Consider the following 21,387-nt stretch of genomic DNA (forward strand, 5'->3'; position numbering starts at 1 on the left):
ATGAGCTTGACATAAATATTAGGAGCATCTTCCCAGAAAGCTGACAGGCACTGTCAATACAGAAGGAAGTATAACATCATAAAGAACTGTGTGACACTGAAGTTTAGAATAAAAAAAAAAAAAAAGATAAGAATAAATTTAATACTGCAATTAGGAGGCTGTACAGCCAAGGGCTGAAGTTAAGAATGACTAGGAGCTTAATGGTTGGAATTAAGAGAAAAGATGATTTAGAAATACCAGCTGATCAGAGGGTGATGGCTCCATCAACTGGGTGAGGAAATCTGCATGTGAACTGAACGTGAAAGCAAGAGAGAGAGTAACTGATCATCCAAGTTGTCACTTCCAGTCTCCTGTATACTTCAGTGTTTTGGACCATAGGTGTCTGATACAGCATGCTCAATTACTTGATAGATTTTCTGTGCTGACCTGCAACCTGTTAAAAGGGGGTATTGATAGTATGTAGAATAAATTGCTTTTAAATCACTTCAGATACCATAGTGATGAGTGTCATTGAAATAGTCATGGGGGAAAATAGTTGTGCCTTCAAGTAACATTTTGAATAGTGTGCAGTAAATAAGGCTACACACTAAGCACAAATGTTGAGAGACTATTGATTTAGTGAGCACTCTGTTCTGTCTTCTGAGTCAGGCAGCACTTCTGTGTAAAATATCATTGAAACTGGTGGTTTTGCTGCATACATGTGAAGTGGCCAAATCAAGTTTTGAAAGAGCAAACCTTTTTTAGGCACTTTTGAATTTAAGTGTTTGACTTCACAGTGCCTGTGTGTGTTTTATGGTGGCCAGTATCACCTATGGGTTCTGCTGTGTTCTCCAACCAACTCTACGTATCTTTACTTCAGCCTTTAATTTCTACAAACGTTATTGTGGGAATGAGGTTAATAAACAGAGGTGATATACCTCATTATGTATTAGTTTCTGGCCTTCGTTTACCTCCGTGGATCATTTGCAGTTTCTCTTTACGACGTAACAATGTGTAGCTGACAGATGTGGACTGATGCTGTTAAATATCTTTTTAAGGTGTGCGCTCTGATGTGTGTTCTTTTCACTTGCTGCTGATACTCTGCTATGCAGACATCCAACTGCTTTGAGGCTGATTTGGCTATATAAAAAAATCCCCAAGTAATAACACTGATTTTGATGCCATTCAGAAAAATATATGTTAACTGAACATTTTTTCCATTCTGTGGGACTTCATCACAGGTTGGTCCTTAGCTAAATTACGTAGTTATCTTTTGCTTTAGTATTTGTATTTCTTGATTCCACTTCCAGGATTCCTGATATCCTAAAAGTTTTTGTCCCTTGGATAAGCGTTATTTCCATATCAAAATTAAAAAGACTTTTCTTTCTCAGAAGTTGCCATTGGCTGTTGGAAGGTGGCTTTCATTGCTATAGAATTAAAAAGGAGTGTCAGGGAAACTGGCTTAATAGCTGTTATTTTGAAACTCGGTGTAGCTAATGCTGAAGCATCAGTACTTTGTAAAGTATGGAGTTAATGAGCATTTGTTTCTAACTTTTGATGACTGATCCAGCAAACTTTTGTTTTAAAAGAAAAGGTGGGGTGGGGGGAGCGTCGCTTTCACTTCAGTCACATCTGTAGTAAGAAATACTAGAAACAGAAAATCTTTTTTAAGATTGGATCTATAAGCTTTAGGACAAAATTCACTTTCTTTATAATTCCATTGCATTTTTGACAATGCTTGGACCATTTTACCTATCCTATACAATCAGGAAGCTATCTGCCATCATTGCTTTAGTGTAAAGCTTTCAGAAGAAACTTCGGGAGAGTGTAAGAAGCCAATGAATCTCAGACAGTAATGGATATGCAGTAACTATTTAAGAGTTGGGTGGATTTAGCAGAAATTTTAATTACATAAGAAATATTATTTGCATTCTGTTTCTCAAAGATTGTAACAGTAGTAGTATTAGTGATATATGTGACATATGACTGCATGTGTTTGTATTACAGAGTACCTGAGAGACAAGGGGGCAGTGTGCATCAGAGTATGTGGCCGTTTCTTGTGCTGGAAGAGTAGTCCTGTTGTTGGTGCTTTCTCTGGAGTTTTTCTTTCTCATTTATGTTTTCCTCTGCATTTATTTGCTAGGGAATGGACAAACAATGCGAGAAGGATCTTGCATATATTTGTAGCAATAAGTCTGAAAAGCTCTGTTGCCACCAGGGCTCTAGAAAAGCTGTGGAGAGGTACAGGGTGTTGCTAGGCAACACCGCATGGCCGCAGATAGTATTTTTCTTTTAATTTATTTATTCTTCAGTTTGAGTGTGTCCTGCTTGGAGCCATTTGGGTAATAGTTAAGCAAGCACATAGAAATCAGAGAGCTGCAGGAGTGGAATAAAGGAATGCAATATGAAAAAATAAGAAAGGAAAAGCCATGACACATAATGAAACAAACCAAAAGACATGAAATAATTAGTAAGGACTAGGGGAAAAAAGTAAACAGGTGTGGGGAAACAGAACAGGAGAGGAAAAAAAAACTAGTTATGAAGAAAAATAAAAGGAAAAGGAAAGATAGGGCACTATTGAAGAAAAATTTAAAATTGAAAGCTCAAACAATGTATACACAAGGGAAACAGGGAAACTGCTGCTTAAGATTAAGAATTAAAAATCTGAGATAAAAATGGCTTTGAGAACAAAAAGGATAAATTTGGTCATTGTGTTAAAAGAATAATGATTTGTGTGTCTTTTTGCTTTGCAGCCACCCTGCTCTATCCTATTGCTCTGTTTGCACATACCCGATAGTAGTGTGAGTGTCAACTCAGGAGCTGGGGACCAATTAATAAATCCAGTATGTTTTCCAGAGAGCAAAAATATTTTAAAGAAAGAGTTTGTGTTATTTAGTTAATATTCAGTGCGTATGTTTGAAAATAGCATATTCAAAATGATGTCATTGCATTTTATTGTAAAATGTGGATGAGTATACTACCGGTACTAGGTTAAGCTCTGGTTGTAGCGTAGGAGGGGGTTGTTCATACTCTTCAAGTTAAACACATCAAGCAGGGGCAGGTCTGTCCTGTGCAGTGTTCTGGGAACTAAAAGCCCTTCACTTGCAATAATTGGAGCCACTTCTAGACTTGAGTAGCATAGCCATGTGAGAAAAATGCTGTGACAGAACCAGCCCTGCTGAGAGACCCCATTTATTAGCACAGGAACTGTGTGCTCCCTAGCCCAAATGTCTTGAGGAGCACTGCTTGTGGGACCTGAACTAGACTCCTCCAAAGAGGGCTAAGCCTAGCTCACACCAAGGAGCCTTGCATCACACTTCTCTTCTTGGCTCTGTATGTCTCTCCTTGCTTGGGAATTGCTGGGAAGGTACTTGCCCAGTGCTTTGGAACTTGCTTGAATTGCTCGCCTCAGCTTGAACATAGCAGTTTTTAAGAGAATGACAAGAAGGGGAATAAAGCAGTCTGAGCTGTTTGAAGGCAGGCCAGGAGGTTTTGGGAGAAGCAAGCTATTTGGGTTGAGACATGAAAGTTTCCAAAGGAGTAAAAACCTTACAAAGAAGACAGTAAATGAGACACAGAACTAGAAGAGTGCATAGTGCCTTACAGAGGTATTGTTAGATGCTCTTCTCTCTAGGGTGGTAAATGGAGCTGAGACCTGAGGCTATATATTTATCCTGGAATGTTGTTTTCAAGCTGCATGTGAATAAACAGTGTTATAGCTGCATTCTCCTAATGCTCTTTCACTGTGAAAAGAACTTTTGAATGTCCTGCTGACAAAAGTAGCTACACATAAGCCCTGTTCATTTGTGTGTATAGGAAAGTTCTTGTTCATGTAATTTCTTACAGAAAAGAAACTGGTACCGTTTTTTCCCTTAATTTTGTATTGGGAGATTCTTAAGTTTATTAAACATGAATGGTATTTTATTCAAAGAAAATAATGCTTATTTGAGCACTTTTCCCTCAGTTTTGATTATGTCTATGTGTCTGTAAATAGATGACACAACAGATGGTGATAACTTCATAGGATCTGCAACCATTTTAATAGCCCCCTACCTCTGATTTTCTGAATATTTTTTTGAGACAGAAAAAATATTTTACAGCAAAGGTACTGTTCTACTTTGTTGCTATGTGTCCATTGCTGTCACCGGTGCCAACCCCCACCTCCGCCCCCTTGACTTGACATTCCATCTCCTTAGCAATGAGCGTAATGTTTAATTTTGACTAACTTGGCTTGATGCATGATATTTAAAGCTATGTAATTGTGTTGACTGTTAAAGAGTTTTGGCTCCCAGTAAACCAATTTAGTGGTTCTTTGTGCATTCTTTTACATGCTTTCCAATTTCACGGTGGTGTGGGGGTTTTTTTTGGGTTTTTTTTTTTTTTTTTGGTATGCTTCCATGTGTCTCTTCTGACTTTGTATATATTAGTCAGAGGTCACTGTCTTACTGTATGTGGACCCTATAGTTACAATAAGGTTTTAGATAGGAGTCAGTGATGAGCATAGTAAATAATACATATAAATATAGTAGTCTTTCCACTATTTTTTTTCTTTATGATGTTTTGGATAACAAAAAAAGAAAAAAAACAGGTTTTCATCTGATTTAGCTATTTCACGTGGCAACTAATTTAAAATATATTTAAACACTTGGCTTTCCTGAACATCTCAATCTTTATGGCAAGAAATATGTCATAGGCACTGAAGTATTTTTCATGCAGACTGTCACCGTTTTCTTCTACTAAGGTAAGGAGAGGATGGGATTTTTCCCACCCCTCCTGCAGGACAGAAACATTGAGTTGCTTGGAGCCCAGAAGTCAAATCCCTTGGAACTGTCATCAGTTTCTTGGCTCTTGGCCTTGTATTTAGCATCTTTTCAGGCTCTTTCCAGGGCGCTTAAAGACTATTTTATGCGAGTCTTTTAGATGTTGGAGAGAATTGGGAGTACACAATTTAGTAAGTGGTACACAGAATATGGTTCAGCTGGTGCATGTGTTTTCTAACTGGGACCTTGGCAGGACCTTGCTGTTGTGGTTTAGGCACAGCTGGCAACTAAACCCCACACAGCCACCCACTCACTGCCCGCACCCAGTGGGGTGGGGGGGAGAAACCAGAAGGGTAGAAGTGAGAAAACTCATGGGTTGAGATAAAGACAGTTTAATAAATAAAGCAAAAGACATGTATGCAAGCAAAGCAAAATAAGGAATTAATTCATCACTTTCCATGGGCAGGCAGGTGTTCAGCCATTTCCAGAACAGGGCTCCATCACACGTAACAGTTACTTGGGAAGACAAATGCGATCACTCTAGGCATCCCACTTCCTCCTCCTTCCCCCAGCTGTATATGCTGAGCGTGACATTATACGGTATGCAGTACCCCTTTGGTCAGTTGGGGTCAGCTGTCCCGGCTGTGTCCCCTCCCAACTTGTTTGGCACCCCCAGCCTACTCGCTGGTGGGGTGGTGTGAGAAGCAGAAAAGGCCTGGGCTCTGTGTAAGCACTGCTCAGCAGCAACTAAAATATCCCTGTATTATCAGCACTGTTTTCAGCACAAATCCAAAGTATATTGCCATGCTAGCTACTGTGAAGAAAATTAACTCTGTCCCAGCCAAAGCCAGCATACTTGCCTAGTTAGTTCTCATAGTTATTTGGGAAAGAAGCTTATGCAAAATCATGAGAAATAGCTTAGGCAGATTAGCCTCCACAGAATTCGTTGAGAAATTGTGTCCTGTAGTGTTGGGTTTTTGTGTTGGTTTTTTTTTTTTTTAATGTTGAGGCAACTACAGGGAGCTGTAGTGCATGGTAAACACAGAACCATGAAATAAAATGGTGTGGGGTTTTTTTGTTGCACTTCTGAAAAATACTGTCATTGGAGACTAAAATGTGCCTTACACATGTTTTACAACATGAGAGGGTGGAGTCTTAGGCTGAGGAAGCAAGCCTGCTACATGTAGTTTGCTTTTATTCCTCTGTGTAGGGCTGGACTGCATAGATTCAGGATTATTGTTTAAGCATTTCATTGTAACTTTACTTTTTGAAAAGCACTTTTATTTAATAATTCTTTAGGTATACACAAAAAATAAGAGGGGTTCTGTAAGTTGGTACTCTCAAATATGTGGAGTTAATTCCTTAAATTCTTGATCTTTGGCTTCTAAAAAAGCAGGGACTTTTGGGTGTGTGTTTTTTCTTACGCTCTTTGTTGAAGGTCAAGAACATAATTATTTTTTAGGAGTACAGTTCTACCTGCATTTTAAAGATTCTTCGTTTTTTTCCAGGTTATGAGCTCTGTAAATGTTAATTCTCAGTATGAGTCTGGTCTTTACCTACATACTCTCATTTTATTTAATCTTGTTGAGTCAGGGGAGTATTTGTCTAAGCAGAGTAAAGAATCCCAAGGGAGAAGCAAGCTTGGTTGAGGTATGGGCAAGTACTGGGAGGGGAGGGAGTACAGCATTTGGGGTATTTTTTTTTCTTACTAATTTTTGCTTAGTTGTATTTTCACTGCCAAATAAAAATTGTATATTTAGAAATTCTGTGTGGAGCGTGTGTCTCTCTACTTAGACTTCATGCCTTAAAGAATTAAATTGTAAATTTATGCTAAGAGTACTGGGGAATTGGAGGATTCAGCTGTCAATAATGGGTCCCAGACAGGATCTTAAACTTCTCTGAAGGCTCTCATGTAGTGCTCAGGCTCTCCAGTAGGAAAAAGGCAGGATTATGGCTGCACTGAGAAAAAAAATAGTGTCTAGGTGAAGCTTGTCATGTTCTAAGAGATGATGTGTATTGTTCCCTGCTAGAGCCCTCCCATACAGGAAAGCAGCCTTAAAAGTGTCCCTTTGGATGCAGAGGGAGCAGTAGCTTGTTGCCAAGTCCTCCCATTCATCTACTGATCAAGTTTAACATTTGTTCTAGGAAGAGAAGGAAAAAAGTGGGAGAAGCAAAGGTTTTCCTTCTTTTTGTTCTCAAAGTTTTCTCTGCCTTTTAAAGCTGAGTCACAAGGGGAGGAGCATTATAACATGTCCTGTCTAGTGGCATCACCTGCATTCTCTGCTCCTTTATTATCCAGCTGTGCCTCTGCTGTCTTGCATATCTTTTGTAGCTTTTGATTCTTTTCTTTCTTTGGTCTACTATTCTTTGTGTTGCATGCTTGGTCCTTTCAGAATGTCTTTTCTTATCCTCCCTGTATCACTTCTATCTGATGTGTTATCCATTGCCAAAACACGTGGTGTCTGCATCTGCTCTGACAACAGCAGGTTGAATGCAAGCAAGATACCATACCCTTATGTGAACATGAAGGCTGTTATAAACTTGCCACTTGAAATTTGAAAATGAAACAGCATGAAAAGGAAGTTAGCAGAATGCCATCTCAGATTGGAAGATCTTTCACAGTCCTGGTAAAATTGCAAACTAAAGTGTTATGTATGTTTAACAAGTAATTAACTTTTATATAATTACCTGTCTTTAAGTGCACCTTATTTTAAAGTATGAAAACTTTAAAAAATCTGAAATTGTCTGCTTCCACTTCAGAATTCATGGTTACATTAACAGTATTTCTGGCTATTAATAAAGAAAAACAGATGTACAGTTTCAGAAAATGTCTCATACACTGGAGTTTCCTAGTAGCAGTCCTGTTTTAGCAGTATATTCTTGTTTGTAGAGAAAATGTGATACTTCTGTTTGAGTTTGCACATGCATTATTTTTAGTTCCTTAAAAATAATATTTCTCTAAAGAAACCTGAGAAAAATTAACACTGTTATGCTCATTAGGCATTGATTACAAACACCCACAATTCTATTCAGTATTTTCTCTATTGATTTTGCTTGATTACTAACACTTAGAGCTGGTTTTCTCTTGGAAGTCTGCTGTTTTTGATGCATTGATATCTGTATTTTTTTAAGGAGCCTGTCTGGCCAATGTGGCTATGTCACATAATGAAAAAATTGTTATAAGGAATGTTCATGTATTATGAATGGCATGCTGTCAAATGTTATGTAAATACCTGAGGGCTCAATATACTTTCTGCAGATATTAGGAATGTGTAGATATAAAAAAAAACCCACCTGTTTTTCCTTTGCGAACAACTGGTCAGGTATCAGTTTTAAGCTGCTTTTCCCTCTGTTTGGGATAAGAACCCCTTGAAAATGAGTCACAGTAAATAGGAAGGAGGAATTTAGTAGGCAGATATTGTGTAGATCATAGTATCTTCTAGTTCAGATAAAAAAAAAATATCCTCTTACTTGTTTAGTTTTTAAGATTGCTCTTAGATAAAACCCTTTGGCAAATGACATTGGTTTTGTCAGTTGCTCAATACAAAGATAGTTCAAGGGGGCTTCCTGTGTGGAGTACAGCTGTTGGCTACTGAATAACTTGAATGAATTGTAGCACCAACATTAGAATAAAGGCAATATATGTAAGCCATGTTACCCTATAGCAGATGGGTGCTTAAGTCTGTGAGAGAAGATCAATGAAATAATTTAGGTTTTTGTGTTGTTTCAGTATAGAACGGCAGTCTGTTCCAAATCAAGAGAGAAGTCTGCTAAGAATATTTAGGTTTCATTGGAATAAAGCATAATGTTATATAAGTTTGCATCAAAAGAAGTAGATCCAAATTTATAATAATTCTCTATTAGTCTGTTTTTAATAATTTTTCTTTGGCATGTAATCCTGTTTAATTAGATTCTACTCTGTTGTTTCAAGATTCCATAAACTGAAGTCTTATATACCAGCTGCTAAAGCAGGAGTTACTGTCTAAATGATATTCACAATGAGTATTTGGAAGGTTTACAATTATACCCTTGCTAATAAATTGTGCTATTTTCCCCAACAGTTTTAAGTGCTAATCTTCAGAAGGCATTTTAAAATTAGCTAAAATTCCGTCAAGAGATTTACAAAAATTGTTAGCATGAAGATAATTATGTCACAGTCCTTGGACTCCATCTCTGATTGTGTGCATAAATCAGAAAATGTCAGCTGTGTTTTCCCTTAATAATTATCCTTGCAGCAATATATTACAGTTTAGATTACTATTATAATGTTGCTTTAGGTTTATAAAACACTAGTTATTTCTAAAGTTTTCTGCTGATGAAATAATTCACATTTGCAGAATAAGAAGTGATTATTGGTGTTAACATTTTATATATCAATAAGATCATCAATGTGGAAATAAACATTCCACACGTTTTATACATTCCCCTGAAGAATTCAGCTTTTTTATTACAACTCCGTTAAGGGAGATAATTTCTACAGTATGGCCAACATTTTCAAAAGAGCTAGCTAATGTGGTCAGCCTTGTGGTATGTGTGGGACTTGTCTTTTTAAGGAATTTTTCGTCCAATATTTGAGACTTTTCTTGCTGAATCTAACTCTACAGGATATAGGTACTTACAGTAGATTCTATAAGTCCTCAACAGTTTTGGCAATCTGTTTTTGGAGCCTGCTTCCTTAAAGGTAATTAATTGAAATATCAGAGGGAGCTACTACATCCTTCAGAATTTCAACCAGGTTGTCTCATCTTAAGCACTTGGAAATCTAGGTACAAATACTTTTAATATGCACATCTAAAAATATGGCTGCATAAACATTAGAAATTTAAGATACAGGATACTCTGTAGGAACATTTTTCATGGATTATAAAGGAGAAAACAGGAGAAAAATGGATTTGTTTTAGTATTAGCGGCAGTAAATAGAGACTGAACAGGTGAGAGATGTTCCATCTTTCAGTTGCTGTATGTTCTTTTGTTCTTTGTTTAATACACAGAGAACATTTGATGCTAAAAATGTGAGATTTACTTTCAGAATTGTTTGGAAAAAGCTCAGACTTTCTAAGAAAATTTCCTAAAGCCATGTGGAAGCAATGAATTCCAAGAATTCAGTAATTCTACTTATCTAAAAACTTCTTTCACAGAAAAGAGATGGTATTTTAAGTCAGTCTTTTGATTTGGCAGTGTATCAACTAGGATAAGAGATCTACTCAACTTCAGTGATACGGGCTGCCTTAGAATAGGTCTTACGCTGTTGTCAGATCAAAAGATTTTTATTTCTCAACTATCTCAAAATGTGTGTAAGACATTATCTGTAATACTAACACTTTTGAAAGTCTGCAGTGAAGTATTTCAGGATAAAGTAGCAGGATATATGCCTTAGTGTGATCTCACTCTCATTTGGGTGGAAAATTTAAGGTTGATTTCAATGGAAGCGGGGTCGCTTCTTTTATCAGTACTGTATTGCAGAATGGGCAAGTTTGAGTTACAGTAGTCTTAAAAGTCGGACTCTTAGGCCTGTCATGGCAGCAGAGGCAGCAATGCTTTTGTGATTTCGGGAGATCCTCATTGGTTACACCAGGCAACAGACAACTTTTGGCTTCTGAGCTACTTCTGCAAAGGACAAATCAAGAATTGCTTTTCAAATGACTAAGTCAAGTAAAGAGGGCTTTTCCATCCAAGGCAAAAACATAGAGAAGAAAGCTAAGCTGATGCGTATTTAGAGATGTGCATTAAAAAGTACAATTTCACTTTTACCAGAATTCTAGGTTTTGTTTAAAACTAGAGGGAGTGTTCATATTCTCCAGATACGTGAGCTAGCTTGCCACTTCAGCCAGTGTCAGAGTAAGAGTACTTTGGACTTGGTAGTTGCTGACTTTCATCAGACTGGTGTATAAATTCTAAAGTTTATGTCATGATGATATTATCACTTACCATGACTGAAGATACAGAATTACGAGAACATAGTCCTTGTTCCCAGTTTGCAGTTTATTTTATTAACAAGAATAAATTGCAGTAGGAAAAAAAAAAATATCATATTTTTGTGGCTGTGGGAGGAGAAGCTTTTCAGTTTGTTCATTAATCTTCCTTCTTCCTCACATTCATACATTCATCATTCATCTTTCTCATTTCTGATTAGGTGTTCCACCAGTATGCTGTGTGTGATGCTACAGATATTTGTGGATATCTGGTCTACAGCTCCATTTTAAACTAGTTTTAGTTAAGATCTCATATAATAACTAAGCCACTTATTTTTATATGTATAAAATCTCTTCCTGATGGTCTTGCTTTTTCATTCATTTAAAAATCTCAAAATATTTATTCTAGAATTCTTTAAGAAGCAGTTATTTAGACTTTTGTGGCTTTTTCACATGCAATGGTAATTTGACTTATGATGACCATGTCCTTAATCATATGTCTGTAGTTATTTTTCCTCCTGAACTTCTGAAAGTTGATATTTAATTTAATATCATACAGCGCTATAGATCTATCAATAGCAATGACATACAGTGTACTACATAATTATTGAATTATAGAGTTAAAACTTCTAGACTTTATACGCAGATAAAATCACTTGGCAGTAAGCCACCAAACCCAAGTTTTTTCATTGCTCGTGTTTTGATTTTTTTACTTTAGCTGTTGCTCAAAATGAAACACCTTGGAGTTTAATTGCTTATTGTACTTAAATGTGTGAAGTGTTATGGGCCAAACATACTGCCCTGTGAAGATGCTTATAGATATTAATTTATTTGGTAGCATGGATAATAGAATCAGCTCAATTTTTGCTACTTATTTAATACTTAAGAATGTAAAGCTCACCCTGGACACGAACTACCAAAGTTTCATCATTTCCCAGACATATTTTTCAGAGTATTCCCATGCTCACAATTTCATTCATATTGTATAAACTGATACCGTTTCAGACGATGTAGGAGTGTAGCGTGTGAGCTCATACTCGGACTCATGAAGTGACATCTATACACTTGTAGCTATGCTATATATTTGGTATTTCAGACATCCTGTTCTCTTTTCTTTGGAGGACCCACCATACAGTTTTGAATGATTGCAGCTCTAACTGGAAAGTAGTGGGTATGATCAGTGTTTGCTTACTGTCCTGTTCAGTATGTATGCAGTAACTGATGACATAGTGTTATGAGGTCATCTTCCTTCAGGAGTTTGCATCTGGCTCAGTTTTTATTTAATTTTTTCCTAATGGTGAAGTTCTTTGCTCTCCAGCTGCTGTACCTTGGATGAGAGTTGTTAGGCTGAAAGTAGCTGAGAAAAATACTGTCCAGCAACAATTCTCAGAAATGGTAGAAACAAGCTCATCTTCTTGCCAACATCTGGTATTTGAGTTTATGAAATAAGTTCAGTTTTTTTTGTGCTGGGTTATCCATTTTCACATTGGGTTTAGAGTTGAGATGGAATATTTCTGTATGTAAGGCTACATGATCACAGCATTTTCTTTGTATATGGGCCAACTTTTTTGCCCTTCAGCTGACTAACACAGCATGGCCTATATAGACAAGGAAGAAATACCAGTTGAACTTACTCTTTCTGGCATTTTCCCCATGGAGAGCATCAGTTATTTTAGCTTGTACGATATAGACAAGATTTAGTTGTGTTTGATAAAAAACTTTGGCTCCTCTGTTGTTTCTACATGCTTTATAACACGAGGTCAAGAGAAATGAACTGTGTGATGCCCAGATTTTCTGAACCTGTCCTGAGATGCTGGTGGCACGGGACTGTTAAAACAGTTAAAACTCTTTTAGTGCTTGGAGCAGTATTCCAAATGCTCTGTTTTCCTGGAGGATGGGAGGCTTGATTTTTTTTTTACTTGCACAGATACTTTTGGTTTGCTACTGATGAATCAGGATTTTTTTATTAATTAGTATTGTCGATTTGGGTTTCCTTTGTGGATTTTAAATGACTGACCTGCCTGTATGTGCTTTGAGCTGAAGGTCAATGTATGCTGATCTAAATAATGGAATACTTCATTGCAGAGCTTCCATGTCTTTTTCATGTAATCACTTTGAGTTTTTGAGTAGGATTTTGCCATGCAAAGGACAGTTGGTTGTAATATAAACAAAGTAAAAACATCAGTTAGCCATGGGGTAAGATTTGCTACTCATACTTAAGACAAGCATCACTTTCTATAAAGGAGAGAAAAGATGGCAAAAGTTCCAAATGGAGCTTTGTTCATTTCTCCTGCTCAGAAATGTATTTTAAATTATTAAAATGTTGCATTAAGAAGTCTATAATCTGATTTAAAAATAATGATAGTTTAAGTGTTAATTGAACAAACAAATATCTTGTTAGGTCATTTACAAATATCTAATTATTTCCTTTCCAGTAATGCTTTTGTAGTCACAAATTAAATGTGATTATGAAAATAAAGAATCAATGCACAAAAGAAATAACTATAGGTAACTTTTATCGTATTTATTATAGCTATCTTTAAAGATGTGGACTTGGAAATTAATTCAGATATTAAAAACTGTCAAAGCAATATGCCCAAATAATAGTGGACATATTTTCTTTAAAGCTACTGCGTAAAAAGCCTGACAATCCTGCCTTCAAGGATGTTAGTAACTGTTAGGCTTGCAATTTGTTTCTTTTACACCCATACGGCAAAATTATGCCTCCCAGAGGTAAGTTCTGGTATTGGAGAAAGGTGCCTCAAGAGAATAGGGATAACCTAAAAGCCTCCTGTATTGACGAAGCCTCAAGAGAATATAAAAATCCTACGAATGACGCAGATGATGAGAGTATCAGAGAATTCTTGTTTGCTAGTATTTCACTCAAACTTTGCACAGATACAAATTTCTGTACTTCCCAGCATCTTCTGAATCAATTTTACTGCCATTATGGGAGCAGAAGAAAAGCATCAGCACTCTGGAGTAATGGAACCATTCACGCATTTAATAATAATTAACAGAATATAGCACAGTTTTATTTCAGTTATTGACACAAAATTGTTGGCTTCGTATTACTGTTAGAAATACTGGTGAACTCTAATCTTGAAAAAACATGAAGTGGTTGAGTTGTCTATAAGCAATTAATTTTTTCAGGTTTTGTTATGTTTTAAAAATTAAATATTAATTAAATATGTTGGTTTGTTCCAACAATACTGCCTGTTTCATTGGGACAGAATTTATAACTTTTGTTATAATTGTAAAATGCATGTTTAGGTTTCTGTTCTCATCTGTGTGTATATAGCAGCTTTGTAGTCTTGGATACTGATAAGGAAAAATTAATATCTTTTTTCTTTTTTTTTTTTCCAAAAAAGAAAAAACAAATTCTATACATTTCATTATGGAACATTTATAAGATGATTTCCATGACAACCATATAATAAGATTCATGTTTACTTTGTTTCTGTGTTCTCAATGTCTTTTTAATGACTCCTGTGTAATTAAAACAGAATGCATAATTTGAGGTTACATAATATAAATCGGTTTTGTTTGCATGATGTTGAATAATGTTAATACATAGTCAATATACTTTTTAAAAGCCTTATGTGGATTTGTTCATTTGTTGCAGAACTGTGAGAAACTAGAAAATAATTTTGATGACATCAAGCACACGACTCTTAGTGAGCGAGGAGCACTTCGAGAAGCAATGAGGTAAGTCTGGGTCACCATAGCAACAGTCACAGATGTGGTAAAGAAAGAGTCATTCTTCATTATTGGGGGAACAAATGAGTTCATTGCCACCATTCAGCTCTATTCTCTAAGGTATTAATTTGTCAGTGGAGAGGCTTCCCTTGAGGCTGTACTTTGGTTTTGAAGCTGCATAAATGTTAAGCCTGACTGCACAGTAAAAAACGTAAATGTTTAATTTGTTATTTAAAATGCTTAAGGGGTGCCTTGCTTTATATTTATACTAAACTCCGAGTGAATGGAAATATTGTTCATCTGAATTCTGTAAGTGTTAAAGCAATTGTGCAACGCTGTTTGAACAAACCTGTTTGCTTTTAAATTGGTTTTGATTTTTATGTATGTAGTTCCTGTGTACTCTGATTTTTATCACCAGATTTACATGATTTTTGTTTTGGTAACGGAACTATCTGGCCCTTCATATATTGTAGAGATGTATATTTTGCTTACTATCCTCATATAATTGCACTTAATCCTTACTGGTGGCAGTTAAAATTAGTCGGTACGTGAACCTTCTGTCACCCTTACTTGCACTGTAGAGTATCTGGGTACAGGACTCCAAAGAAACTTGCCAGCTATAGTATCTGGAAAAGAATGATTACTATGCTGAAAGGTGGTGCAATCAAAGACAGGTTTTCTAAAGTAACTCACTGAGTGATCAGGAAGATGTTAATTATACTATTATCTGTGGATCAGAAAATTATAGTAACCTATACTTTTAAAGGTTTTGGAAGTTGGATTGTAAAATGTAATGATGCAAACACAGTGCTTCATTACACTTGCCTGATATCAGAGTTAACTTAGACTTGGGCTAACGTAGTAAAAAGTAAAAACAACAATAAAAAATACCAAGAATCTTCTTGAGAAACTAATAACACCCATTTGCTTTGATTGCGTTCATAATCCCTTTAAATTTATGGACATGCGTGAATGACTTTATTTGCATGACTGACTATGTTCATGATGCTCTTGTCTCATGTACACTGCTATGAATTAAGTGTTTGTAAAGGTATTCTGACTTGAAATGCAACCTGCCTCTTTTGAAACCTTTCTTACTACCTCCAAATTATATTCTTCTGTTTCTGAACATTTCAACTACTAGTGTTGCAAATAAGTGTAAAAATAATGACATTCACCTTTCTAATTGTGATTTCTTACTTTCTGCTTGTTTTGCTTCACACATTTAAGGTTTTCTCCCTATGTGGTTGATCATCTGTGTACAGCTATCTTCTGTGTAGTGCCAGTAAATAGAAAGTCATTTCAGATAAAGATTTGGGGAACTTTTGGCATATGAAGCTACTTTTTGTATTTTCAGCAAATTGGATTTCAAGTTGCTGCTGTCCTGTAACAAAATTTCCATGGGTAGGTTTGCAGCGGTTTGTGATACATGACTCAGCAGCGTTAATCTTTTAAAAAAACTTGGGAGCTGACAGCTCTTTGGTGATAAACATTCGCTAGTGAAGGGAGCTTTGGCATTTCAAAGGTCATGTTTCTGTTACAAGGACTGTGTAGAAGATTCTCATGATTCTATGCTGTGCATACAGTAAAAAGCACTTTACTATCTCATAAATTTGTATCCTGGCTATTTCTGATAGTGTACAAGCCATTCTGAGAAATAGTTATTGATTGTGAAGTGTGACAGATACTGTGCAGCGCTGGAATTCTCTTAATTGCAGTCAATATTATATGGTTGATTTTTTTTCTTAGTTGTTTTTATGGAGGTAAAGACAATACTTACTAAATTAAGACTGTAGTATGTTTTTACAACATACTTGAGTAACACATGAAAGGTGCAAAATGTTAATTTAGAGAGGTATATGCGTGTAGGTGTATGTATTTTTCTGAGTGTGTGTGGAAGACACTTGTTATTTTCGGCTGTACAGTTCTTTCAACTGCTATGTAGTCACCCTGTATCCTTGGTGGCTGCATTTTTATATTTGGATCCTAAGATTATCTGTAGAATATATAATTCAAATGATACATTTTGACAGATTAAAGTTTACTTTGCTTTCCCATAACTATAGTGGACATCAGACCAGGTGTGGGAGGACATAGATTCGCTGGCCTCAGTATTGTGAGATACCTGCCTGCTTCTGGTAAGGGAAGCATGTGGAGAGGGTTACGTGTTGCACACAAGGCACTAAAATCATGTGGGCATGAAAACAACAACAACAGAAAAATCCTAGTTGGATAGCTAAGCAGATATATGTGAATCTCAGATGAGCCTTAAGTTGAGTGGGCAGTCTGCCCAAATCCTCTCTGATTTCCCAGAGTGCTACTACTGGTTTGCCAGATGAGAGTTACAATGAACATTTTTCCCCAGTGCTCCTGTTGGGAATAAGACCTTTTTTAACTTTATCTGTGAGAAAAATGGTCAGTTTAATATGGGGTTTAGTACACTTCTAGTCTGTGAATATAACTGTGCTCTGCAGAAACAAACACTAATATCCAAGAAGGATCTTGTTCTTTTTCCAGCTCTTCAGAAACTGAATGGTATTCAAATTAAGGATTACATGAAAATAATCTTTCTTGTTTATGTATATAGATATATGCAAAATGAACTTCCTGAAGGGTTTTGAAATGATCATAAATGGTCATAAAGCATATCAACTTTAGTTCTACTTTACGTATTATTTTAGACCTTGAATGAGATAATGAACTGATAGTAGTTTGCCATTACTCAGCATCTAAAGAGTGGCATTGTAAGAATTTGGTTTACTTATGATTGCACATAAAATCATAAAGCATTTAATTCAGTTAATGTTTTTCTTATTTTGTTAATGTACTCTAGATGGTTTATTTACTATATTTTAATGCAACTGCAAAGCTTAAGTAAACAATAAAAATACATTAGTTTTTTGATGTGGGGTTTACATATGAACAGACTATTGCTTTACATACCTTGAATGTGTATATGATAATTTAATTTGGTATTTTATGTTGTAACTTGGTAGAAAAATAGCATAGATATATACCTATAATGTCAGGTTGCATAAGTAAAAGCATTAAGCTTTTGTTAAACAGAGCTGAATTTGTTCTTAATGTATAATCACTGTAAAACATCTGGATCCTGATCCTCTGTAAAGCTTCTTCTAGAAATGTAAAGGAGCTTATAAACTGGTTTGGCTGCTACGAGGGCTAAGCATTTGCGGAGGAGGAAGTGGCCTGGCTAACTGTGCTGACTCTCATAGCCTTTTCATAGGTGGCAAAACCAGAATGTGGAATGCTGCAGTAACCATTCCTCTGGGAAAGTACGGTAAAGTAGCCTTGAGGAGTCTTACAAACAAAAAACCCCACAATGGATACCCCCCGAACGATGAAGTAACTTCAATATGTGTGGAAGGAATCCAAACCCAATTATTACTATCAATTTAGAAGAAGATAAGATTTAGGGACTTACTGGGTTTAACAAGGTGAAGGGGAAATTTCAGAAAGCAACAGACATCAACTGGCAGAAAGGGATATTTTTTTTTCTCCACTGAATCCATTCACTCATTTGTACAGGTATCTGTTGTTATAAAGAGAGAGAATCACAGGTGAAATTGGAAGGGACTGTTGGGTATGGTCTAGGTTTCCAAACTAGTGACTGTGTACCAAAACATGTTTTTGAGCTTGCCCCCCAATATGTGTATGTTTATTTCTTTATAAATTATGTACATGTGCTACTGTACTCATGTATTAAGTGAATTATAAAACACACACAGGTATAGAAATTAAAAAAGGATGAAGTAAAATGAAAATAAACCCTACATAATTTTAAAAAACTTTATTAATGATACAAAAAATATTTTCTACCCATATCCAAGTGGATTGTCTTACGCACACTACACTTTGGACATCACTGATGTAGACCAGCTTTTCTGCTCAGAGCAGGGTCAAGTAGAGCAGGTTGCTCAGGGCTGTGACCAGCCAGGTTTTGTATATCTCTAAGGATGGAGACTCCCCAAACTCTGGGCAGATATCCTCACAATAAAAAAAAAAAAAACCAAACCAACAAAAAAACCCAAACCCAACAACAATACTACACCCGTCCCTGCCCCCTTTTTAAAAAAAACACCCTGGAATTCCTTGTATTTCAGCTTCTGCTTGTTTCTTGCCCTTTTACTGGGCACCAGTAAGAAGAGTCTGGCTCTGCTGTCTTTATTGCTTCCCATCAGGTATTTATAATTTTGATAAGTCTCCCTGAGGCTTCTCTGTTCAAGGCTAAGTGTCCCCAGCTCTCAGCCTCTCCTCGTTTGACAGATGCTCCAGTTCCTTAACCACCTCAGCGTCAGTGGCCTTTTGGTAGACTTGCTCTGTGATGTCCTTGTCTGTCTCATCCTGGGGAGACCAGCACAGGACACAGCACTTCAGGTGTATCTCACCAGTGGTGGGCAGTGGAGAAGGATCTTCTCCCTGGTGGTGATGGTCTACCTAACACAGTCCAGGATGTTACTGGCCTTTGCTGCAAGGACTGTCTCACGTTCAGCTTATCCTCCAGGACCCCTAGGGCCGTTTTGCAAAACTGCTTTCCAGATGTACTGCTTCCTGGGGTTGCTCATCCCCAGGGGCAGAACTTCACTTGTCTTTCCCCTTTCCCCTTCCCTGCTAACATGATGAGGTTTCAGTAGGCCTGTTCCTCTAGCTTGTGGAGGTCCTTCTGAATGGCAGCCCAACCCTTTGGAGTATCAGCTGCTCCCATAGATGATACATTGCTTTTGCACAGTATACTAGTAATACACTTCAGGCCTATGTCTAGTGTAGATTTCAGGAACCTGCTGCCAGACAGACGAAGCCATCATCTGAATCTGGTGTTACAATTACTTACTTATCAACAAGGTTGGTAAGCCACCATGGTGGCTGATGGCAGTGAGCAATCAGTAACACTGGTGAGATGTTAAATACATGAATGGGCCCTACTTGTAGGTGAATATGTATATGGTCTATCTTGTGAACATTGACAGAGTTAGTATGTGTGAAAGCTTTGCAAGTGAAAATTAAAGCTGAATATTTTTGTACAGACTTCTTGTAAAAAAAAAAAACCAAAACAACGTATTTCTTTGTGCTTTGAAATGGGCAAGGAGGGAGAAAGTTGCTTGTCTGTTTGGATCAGTATAAAATACACCAAAGTTCTTTTGGAATTTTCTTTTGCGTTCACATATTTGCATAGGCTTTTGGATAATGTGAATATGGGAGTGAGACTTCAACTGTGATTTGCAGTTTGATAGAAACAGTTTCTGTAAATGATGATATTCACTGTTGTCTTGACAACTGTATAAGCTGGGGTTAGTAATAATCAAGCTTCTTTTAATATAGTCTAGACTGTCAGATGTATTTGACAAATAGTTTCTATGGATGGGCGAAACCCAAGAAAATTGCACTGTAAGAAATTCCATAATTTCACAGTGTTCATTAGTTTTCAGAGTAAATGTTAGGGATTTAAAAATGTGAACAAAAACAAGTCTGCAGCACAAACTACAAGATATTTAGTAACCGACTAGATAGGACTCTGGCCTGAGGTGTGGCAAATACAAGTTCATATTCTGGTTCTGAGTCAGGCAACTTGGTTTTCCTAATTAAAAAGCCACATCATGGAGCTGAAGAGTTAGCAGACATGAAATACAAGGAAAATGAGAACAATGAAAAATGTCATGTTAAAAGTATGCCTGCTTTCCTGTATTGTTCTTAAGCTGTTCTGAGAGATGGCACCAATCTTGTACAAGTTGAAAGGGATGGTGAATGAGAAGGAGTAAAGATAATTGCCTCTGGGTTCTTGATCCAGGTCTCAAAGATCATCTATTCAAAGAAATCCTTCATGTTCTGGGGAGGTGGAAGCCTTTGGAGTGAATTCCAGTGATCTGAAGTAGCCACTAGCCTTGTGATTAGTATACTTACTTGGGACTGAGAGAGTAAGTTCAAACTTCTCTTCCACCTTCTTCTGTCTTTACATTTCTCTCCAGTGCAGTCATTTAAATGCTGCTTGGGGCATGTTTTTAGGAGAGACAAAAGTGATTGCTTCATGTGTATTTAACAAAAGCATTGTGCTGCTTCTGAAGTGCAACAACACTGTGCCTTCTTGGGTCACCAGCCCATGTTCTGATGTATCTGACAACCAAACAGCACACCCACCGTAGAGGACATACTAATTAGGTAAACCACTGTGATATATAGGCTTATTAATTTAGAACTTTATTTAGGTTATGTTTGTCTTAGAGATATTCTTGAAAAAAAAGAAAACCAAAAAACCTGCAAATTTGTTCTCAGGCTAAAACCAAAACAATGCACAGAACTGTGGAATTTAAGAATAGACCATGCTCCTCTTCAGAATTTTTTTTCTAGATATGTATGTTGACGATTTTATAAATTTACCATATGATTAATAGCATATGGGAATAAGCAGATGCAGCAGGATGCTTGTGTTTATGGTTACATTTGGTATTGTATATGAATACATGCAGAATATTAGAAACGCTTGAGAACTTTTTGTAATATTTCTGTATTAAAGACCTATGTGGCTAATAGAAATTAATTTTATTTTGTCTGAGTACCATTTTGAAATCAGAATTTCACTATCATCTGTAGTGTACATTACAAATCAAACAGATTGTCAACATCACTTGCATTGACCAAACATTGGCCATGTATCTTTACAGTGCAAGACAGCCCTGTATAAAGATAGCTACAGCTGAACAAGCTGCCTAGGTGCTAGAAGCTGTTTAGTGGCATTAACAAGGCTCTGTGTTCATGCTCTTTGTTGGCTAATTAACTCCTGAGTCACCCACTAGCCACCCTCTGGGGGCCTAGCCTGGGATGCATTGCTTAGACCTTGCCATGGTGGAGTAATTTCTGTCTACAGGCAGACACTGTGCAGAGCTGTAGCAGCAAACATGTATAGGAACTTGTGACGTTAATGTAGCTATTTTTGTGATAGTTATTAGAACTTGCATGGTCTTTCTGTATCATTTACATGGAGAATTAAAGCACTACATATTTCATTTTGTAATTAAAAAAAGAAG

General features: G+C 36.7%; 1 protein-coding gene across 1 annotated transcript in view; it reads left to right on the forward strand.

Moving 5' to 3' along the window:
- Positions 1-21,387, forward strand: part of DPYD (dihydropyrimidine dehydrogenase) — a 367,931-nt gene that overhangs the window by 32,475 nt on the left and 314,069 nt on the right. Inside the window, exon 3 of the mRNA XM_040610420.1 lies at positions 14,277-14,359. Coding sequence (XP_040466354.1) covers positions 14,277-14,359 — 83 coding nt within the window. The remainder of the gene's footprint in view (positions 1-14,276; positions 14,360-21,387) is intronic.

Source organism: Falco naumanni, chromosome 11, assembly GCF_017639655.2.
Source record: "Falco naumanni isolate bFalNau1 chromosome 11, bFalNau1.pat, whole genome shotgun sequence".
Classification (NCBI taxonomy): Eukaryota; Metazoa; Chordata; class Aves; order Falconiformes; family Falconidae; genus Falco; species Falco naumanni.